The sequence below is a fragment of the Cebus imitator genome, unplaced genomic scaffold (assembly GCF_001604975.1).
Source record: "Cebus imitator isolate Cc_AM_T3 unplaced genomic scaffold, Cebus_imitator-1.0 Scaffold367, whole genome shotgun sequence".
NCBI lineage: Eukaryota > Metazoa > Chordata > Mammalia > Primates > Cebidae > Cebus > Cebus imitator.
Window position 1 is genome coordinate 1,388,692 of NW_016107682.1, and position 8,498 is coordinate 1,397,189.

Here is an 8,498-nt window from a genome sequence, read left to right on the forward strand (position 1 = left end):
TAGCATACTACTCTGTCACCCAGGCTGGAGTGCGGTGGCGCAGTCTTGGCTCACTGCAACGTCCGTCTCCCGGGTTCAAGTAATTCTCCTGCCTCAGCCTCCCAAGTAGCTGAGACTACAGGTGCATGCCACCACATCCAGCTAAGTTTTTGTATTTTTAGTAGAGACTGGGTTTCACTGTGTTAGTCAGGATGGTCTCGCTCTCCTGACCTCGTGATCTGCCTGCCTTGGCCTCCCAAAGTGCTGGGATTACAGGCATGAGCCACCGTGCCTGGCCTGATCCCATATTTTAACCAGCATTCCTAATTTAGTGTATCTACTCTTCCATACATAAAAATCTGAATTCTAGCCTTAGCTTTATCTTAGTTACAACAAGATTACATAGTTATACAGTTTCCCAAAACAACTATAGTGGTCTCTGACATAATACGTTTGGATATATGATTCATCCAATTACATGTACATATTTAATTTTTCTCCTGGACATCAAGAAGAAAAGTGAGACAACTGCTCCATAATCCTCAGGCTATTAACGCTACAGAACATTTGGGGAGAAGGCACAGTCTCAGTTCACTTTACTCAACAGTTTCTCATCAGCACTGTAATCATAACTACTTTCTATTCTACGTGTCCAAATGTTAATCTGAATTTCACCTAGTCTGATAATCAAATTGTGCTTAACTAACAATGACATAACCTTATGATAAAGACATACTGACTCTTTAGATCACTAGTTTCAAAACCTGAGATGATCATAAGAATTACCAGAGAAGCATTTAATTTAGAATCCAATAATTTAGACTTGTAAAAAAAAAGTTCACACAATGAAACCACAGATTTAAGGTCACAGGTAAGAATCATATAGTATAATATTCAATATGTAGTATTTACTTATGATAAAGGTATAGTGTTCAACGATAAGTAAGTCCACATTTGATTTGATTTAAAATTCAATGGGCCAAAATAAATGGTCTATATTATTCTAGCTTCCATTTTATTTTTTAAATTTATTTTCTAATTCTAGCTCTAAAACAAATCTATTTAGACTGTAAAGGTCAAATTTTTTAAATAAAAATACCACAATTTTATTAAATAAAACTTGCTTAGATATAATAGCCTGAAAATCAAACCTAAAGTCATCTTTTAAATGTTAGTAAAACTGTTAAAGGTTATTTCCAATTACGTAAGTTTAAAACAGTTTTGGCAAATAAATGACAAAGATATAGTGATGAAAATAGCTTTCCAGAGTTCATATTTTTATGAATAATTTCACTCAATAATTTAATAATATAAATAATTCAAATAATAATATAATTTCACTCAAAACCATTAAATGGGGAAAGTTACCATTTAGAAGAAAATTAGTAAGGCAGGAGGAAGGTCTACTATTTACATCTACAGGTGAAATCCGATAAGCTCCAGTACAATAGTGTAATTCTGAAACAGAAGAAAACACTGATTTGAAAGAATATAAAGAAATATTCCCACAACTAAAAGAAAAAAAAAGTCTTGTTCACTGAGTTCATTGAGCCCTGAAACAATGAAAAATAAAAATTCAAAATGAAATAACTGTTCCCCATATAATACCTTAACAACCTTTTGATTTAGTCTTTTTCAGTTATTGTTAAATACCTACCAATGTTATTTGTCCTTGGTGTACACCACTTTAACGTTATTGTTTCTTTAAAAGGGCCTTCTCGACTGCCGCCACCTAGGTGTGAATCACCTTTAAAAATATGTCAGAGACATTACACATTGTATACATGTATGGAAACATCACACTGTATCCCATAAATATGTATAATTATGTGTTAATTTAAAAAATTATAAAAGCAAAAAATAATAATACAGCAAACTGGGTATAGAGTAATGGGAGCTCTGTACTGTCTTCACAATTTTTCTGTAAATCTGAAACTACTCTAAAATTAAAAGTTCATTTAAAAACAACAATGAAAAAAATGTCAGAGAAACACTATCAAATAGATTACAAGCTTCAAATTGTTGACCAAGATTTCCAAGTGAGTTTAAACTCTGTAAGAGAAAATATCTCTGAGACAACATCTTTTTATCAGGTCCCCTGGACAAATACCCAATAGGGCATAGATATTATCTACGATTAAAATAAATAGCAATTTTCCTCCACATTCGTCATTAATGAATCATTTAGGTCATTGTACTGAAAGTCAATAGCAAAAATTTAAAAATTTTCAAGCATCTACAACTCCTCCTCCCTATCCACACTATTAAATGATAAAATGACATGGTTAAGTACTCAGACAAAGCTTAAGGAATCTAAAATGCACAACTAATACTGAATTCTAGTAAGTTTAATTGGAAGAAACACAAACCAAGGGATCTGGAGAGTAAATACATAAGGAAATATTAATCTAATAATAATGAACAAATGTACAACCATAAAGCTGACAAGACTTTGAAGGAAATATATACAGAGCTATTGTTGCTGAAAATACGGTTGCTGGGTCCAAGGACGGCCCTGAGAAGGGCCTTTCTCTATGCCCAACTTGGGCTCCGGGCTTAGGTTCTTGGCTTCCCTTGCTCAAAAAATCGAGCAGAAAGCCTTAACCCCAAGGTGAGTTTTACAGCTCCAAACAAGAGTTTGCCAACCGTGAGAGAGAGCAGCAATGCAGTTTATTGAGCAGGCGAAGATGAAGCTTCCACAGTATCGGAGGGGGCCCGAGAGGGTTGCCACTGTCAGTCAGGGCTGCTTGGGCTTTTATCCCAAAGTAATTCTGAGTTGCTAAGTGTTTTCCCTAGTTTCTACTGAACTTGCAAGCAGTATCACAATGTGGCTGAATTATAAGGAGATGAGTAGAAATTAACTAAAGAAATGGACCAGGTACAGTGCCTCACATCTGCAATTCCAGCACTTTGTAGGTCTGAGGTGGGAGGATTGCTAGGGGTCAGGAAACCAGCCTGGGCAATATAGTGGGACCCTATCTCTGTGGAAAAAATACAAAAATTAGCCAGGAGTGGTGGTGTGCACCTGCAGTCTCTGCTACTCAGGAGGCTGAGGTGGAAGGACTGCTTGTAGCCCAAGAGGTTAACACAGTGAGCTATGATCACACTACTGTACTCCAGTCTGAGCAAAAGAGTGAGACTCTGTCTCAAATTAAAAAAAGAAAAAAGAAAGAAATAGAGGAAAGACTATTCAGGCAAAAGGAATAGTGGATGCCAAGATACTGTGGAAGAGGAAGCATGAAAAATATTAGGTCTGTGTGGCTGAAACAGAGAAAAGAAGTAGGTTTTGAGATGAGAATAAAAAGAGGGAGGGAGCCAGACAACAAAGGGCCTTGTAAGACATTTAAACAGCTCTGTCTTTTCCTAAGGGCAACAGAAAAGCATGGGCAGGGGGCAGGTTTAAGGTCATGAGAACATGGTCAGAATTACCATTCTGAAACTTATTGTAGCTAGAGGGTAAAGAGTACATAAGGACACACCATTTAGGAGGCTACTGTGGGACACTAGGTAAGAAAATAACAGGCTGGATTAGGAAAATGTTAATGGTAGCTGAGATGGAGATTTTGATGTACTTGAGAAATACTTAATAGATGAAATCAAGAAAATTTGATGATGGATTAGATGTCTCAAAAATGATTGAGGTTTCTGCCTTATATAAATGGAGAGACAACAGGACCATTCACTGAAAAAGGAAACAGATTAGTTCAGGTGCCAAAGCTCCTAAGTTGTTTTGGGCATGTTGGGATGTAGGTGTCTGAGAGACATCTAAGAGATACAATTAAGCAGTAGAATATAAAGATCTGGAGCTTACGGAAGATATTGGGGCTAAAGTATAAGCCTACTCACCAATACCCAGCTGCACTGTTACCACCTCAATAGCAGTGGTAGCCTGCCTAACTCTTACTGGCACAACCACAGGCAGCCTCCTCTATGTTCCCATAGTACTCTGCTCCTACTGTTAAAATAACATTTGACACATGGTGCCCACATGTAATGCATATAACTACAGGCCAAGTCAACAACTATTTTAGAAAACTATTTTGTGTTACAAAGGATATTTTTGACATTTTTGTAAGTTTTTAAAATAACATCTTAAAAACTGACATCACATCACAGGTTCGTAGCAACTTCCATGTCATATATTTTCAAAAACATGTTCTCTACATTCCTTTGTTAAACATTTATATATCCCTTTATCGTAACGGTTTCTTTCATGTCAGCAACTCATTAGGTTAATTCTAAGCTTCCTCAGACATGTAACAAATGTCACAATTGGCTCATGATTATGCTTCAGAAGATGCATACAACATAATCAAAGTTAACCTTTTCTCTGGCATCAATTTACTAGAAAACATTCTAAAGAATTTAACCAAATGTCAAAGCATCATAAAGGCTTTTAAAATGACCTTCAAGTCTTAAAATTTTCATTGTATTTTAGGATTAAACAGAATACAGCTCATCTAATCCCCCATCTTTAATTCATAAGCACACAAACATGTCTAGAAACGTATGGGACTTGCCAGTTGGTGACAAAGCTTTAGCTTAAACTCATCTCCTAACTGCAGAGTCTTCTCCCCTAAACCAAGCCAATACAGTTGCAGAAATCACAGTTTGGGAGATGAGATCTACGGATTAAAATAATTTTTTGAGAAAAAAACGAATTTAAATTTCAAAATTTAATTTCTAGGCCCAGTTGAAAGTCTATCACAATTTTGAGTTTGCTCCTATTCTTTTCCCTTTCTCAAGGTTGTTTGCATGCAAAAGAAACTGTCATGAGTTTTGAGAAAGCCATGGCTGTCTTTCTCAGTATTTGTTCTATTAGCCCTGTCTTTTCCAAAGTAAATCCTACAAGACATTAGTTCCACGGCCATTAACAGGTGATATTGACAGATAAGCTTGCACAGGGATGAACTAAAGTCAATCAGGTTTGTTTACTGAAGAACTTCTCAAAGCTATTTCAGTAGTCCTCCCACTAATCTGCTGTGTTGCTTTCCGTGATTTCAGTACCTGTGGTCAACTGCAGCCCCAAAATATATATATACACACATATATATATATATATACACACATATATGTGTGTATATACATATATATATGTATATATATACACACATACATATGTGTGTATATATATACACATATACATATATATGTATATATATACACACATATATACATATATATGTATATATATACACACATATATACACACACACACATATATATATACATATACATATATACACATATATATACATATATATATACACATACATATATATACACATATACATATATATATACACATATATATACACACACACACATATATATACATACACATACATATATACATATACATATATATGTATTTTTTTTTTTTTTTTGAGATGGAGTCTTGCTCTGTTGCCCAGGCTGGGGTGCAGTGGCATGATCTTGGCTCACTGCAATCTCGACCTCCCAGGTTCAAGAGATTCTCCTGCCTTAGGCTTACAGGTAGCTGGGACGATAGGTATGCACCACCATGCCTGGCTAATTTTTGTATTTTTAGTAGAGATGCAGTTTTGCCTTGTTGGCCAAGCTGGTCTCGAACTCCTGACCTCAAGTGATCGGCCCACCTTGGCCTCCCAAAGAATTACAGTTGTGAGCCATTGCACCCGGCCTGCAGCCCCAAAATATTAAATACAAAATTCCAAAAATAATTCATAAGTTTTACATTGCATGCTGTCCTGAGTAGCATGATGAAGTCTCACCCTATGACACTCTGTCCTGCCTGGGAAGTGAATCATTCCTTTGTCCAGTATATCCATGCTATAAACGCTACGAGCCTATTAGTAGCCCTCTTGGTTATCAGATCCACTGTCGAGGGATCACCATGCTTGTGTTCAAGGTCCATAGTAGCCTAATAGTATATCACAACACCTATATCATTCATCTCAGTTATCTCATAATGTAGGTATTTTATCATCTCACATTATCCCAAAAAGAAGGATGAGTACAGTACAATAAGATATTTTGAGAGAGAGGGAGACCAAGAGACTGTATTTACCTTTTATTATAATATATTGTTATAATTTTCTATTTTATTATTATTGTTATTGATCTCCTGCTTTGCCCAATTTATAAATTAAACTTTATCACAGGTATGTATGTATAGGGAAAAAACAGTATATACAGTATAGGGTTGAAGATCATCCAAGGTTTCAGGCATCCTCTGGGGGTTTTGAAGTATCTTCTCTGAGGATATGGGGACTACTATAATATGCTTTCATATGTCAGATCGTACAAAATAATACTTTCAAATGTCTCTTACCACTTTTCAGGAAATCTACATGTGCATCCTTGTGATGAAGTAGTTCCACATCATAATTGGCAGATGTGTTAGCATGCTGTTCTTCCTTGAAGTAAAATTTCAAACATTTAAAATAATTTGATTTTGCTTTCAAAATAATAAAATTATTAATTATTCATTTTGCTTTTTGTTTAAAATGAGGTCAAATACATTCAATAATAATTACCTAAAAAAACAGGACAATCTATTTAAAGATGCACATTTTCCATGCAACATAAACTCCATTAAAAAACTACTGGCTATATACAGGTAATAACGTATTTAATGATTTTTTTTTACATTATGTCAGAATTAACAAAGATGACCAATTCAGAAATTTTGAATTTATTTTTGCTCCAAAGGCATTGTCTTACCAATATTTTTAATATACAAATAAAATGTAATTGAAATGATTTACATAAATTTAAAGTGAAATCATTGTCAAAAAGAGGAAATAGCATCTTTAAATACCTACGGTGAATTAGCAAATGCCAATTATATAAAACACAAACTAATAAACAAGTTTAGTAACTTGTTTTCAGTAATAGCAAATAGGAATTTCAACATTATTTTCCAGAAAACACAAAGATTGAAGAGTCACACCAGTAGCACACAAATATGATCAAATTTAACAGGCAAGCTATCAGATTATTTTTCTTATAACATATGACATTATACATTTAAAGTGTACCTATTATGTTATTTACTTGTTAATTGCTTCTGCATCCAAAAGGTTCTACAGGGTATGCCTAAAATTTGTATTGAAAAATCAGCCAACGGCATTAAGAAATTAATAATAAAAAATTATATTTGTCATACAATTTATTGTTCATAATATAGTGGCAGAAAATAGAAACTGGACTGTAACAAAAATTTGAATTTTTGATATAGTGGCTACTTTATGTTTGCAAACATAATCAATACAATTAAATTCAATTTAATTCAGTACAAACTCATTTAAGCTTACTACAGGCCAGGCACTGTACTAGCCCTAAAACAACTTAGTGATAATATTAATATAATGAATAGGTAGCAATAGATTCCTTAAAAAAATCCACCAGTAAAATCACAGGGCACACATCTATGGTCTTTCAGTTAGAGAGTAATAAACTAGTTTAGAACTATGAGCTATTTTCTCCTAGTTAGACCTATTAGCTATAAACTCCTTTATACTGGGTGGGCAACAACAAAAATATAGAGAATAAAAGATCCACTAGAATATGCAAAGTAAGCAAAATCTAATAACACAGCTGTCAGGAAAAGAATCACAGAATAATAATTTAAAACAGAAAATATATTTTGATGAAAACAATGAGAGCACAACTTTTTTTTAAAAAAAGCTCATATAACATGTTCTTATTAGAAAACAAAAATATAGTATTTTATTCTGTGATCCTTTCTGGTTGCTTTTTATTATTTACTGACCTGGTCAAAGACATTGAATGTGGGCTAGCAAAATAGAAAATATGATATGGGGAGAAAAGGTAAAGGTTCAATTAAAATAAATAACACATGTCAAGCAATTATTTTTTTATTTATATATTTTTTATATTGAGATGGGATCTTACTATGTTGATGAGAGTGGTCTCAAACTCCTGGCCTCAAATGATCCTCCCATCTCAGCCTCCCAAGGTGCTGGGATTACAGGCATGAGCCACTGTGCCCAGCCTCAAACAAATATTTAAAAAGCAAATCAGGGCTTTCAAAATAGCAAGAAAAAGAACTGCCTACCTTCATTGGAATATTTGTAATAGTAGTTGAAGCCAAGTCAAAATGTTGCTGTACTAAAATATTCAATTTGGTAGCAAGATGCCGTCCTGCACGAACACTATGAACTTCACTGGTTAAAACTGGGGACAACTACAGAAAAATATGCAAGAAAAATAATCCACAAAATATTAATTCATTGTAACTGAGTGCAAATATTTTACTAAAAATCCATTAAAATTAAGTATTTTTAACTTTTTGAAGGTTGAAAAAAGGATCCATAAATTAACCATAATTATTTTAGCAATATATTTTCATTTATTCATTCATTTACTCATCACACACATATTAATCAGTCTGCTATATGACAGAAACTGTGAGTAGATAGAACATAGCTGTGACAGACACAATCCCTGTCCTCCTGAAATTTAGAGTAGAATAGTCTGTTATTTAAATATATTTCTTTTTTTTTTTTTTTTTT

The 8,498-nt window shown here is 33.9% G+C and overlaps 1 protein-coding gene across 7 annotated transcripts in view; it reads right to left on the bottom strand.

Annotated features, from left to right (window-relative positions):
- INTS13 (integrator complex subunit 13) overlaps positions 1-8,498 on the bottom strand; it is a 33,276-nt gene that overhangs the window by 11,069 nt on the left and 13,709 nt on the right. For 2 of the 7 annotated variants that reach the window (XM_037730899.1, XM_037730900.1), the window contains exons 7-11: positions 8,042-8,170; positions 7,736-7,759; positions 6,293-6,377; positions 1,637-1,726; positions 1,348-1,455 (exon numbers count right to left, since the gene is read on the bottom strand). In XM_037730899.1, the coding sequence (XP_037586827.1) occupies positions 1,348-1,455; positions 1,637-1,726; positions 6,293-6,377; positions 7,736-7,759; positions 8,042-8,170 (436 nt within the window). The remainder of the gene's footprint in view (positions 1-1,347; positions 1,456-1,636; positions 1,727-6,292; positions 6,378-7,735; positions 7,760-8,041; positions 8,171-8,498) is intronic. The other 5 variants (XM_017507038.2, XM_017507037.2, XM_017507039.2 and 2 more) reach the window with 3 other exon arrangements.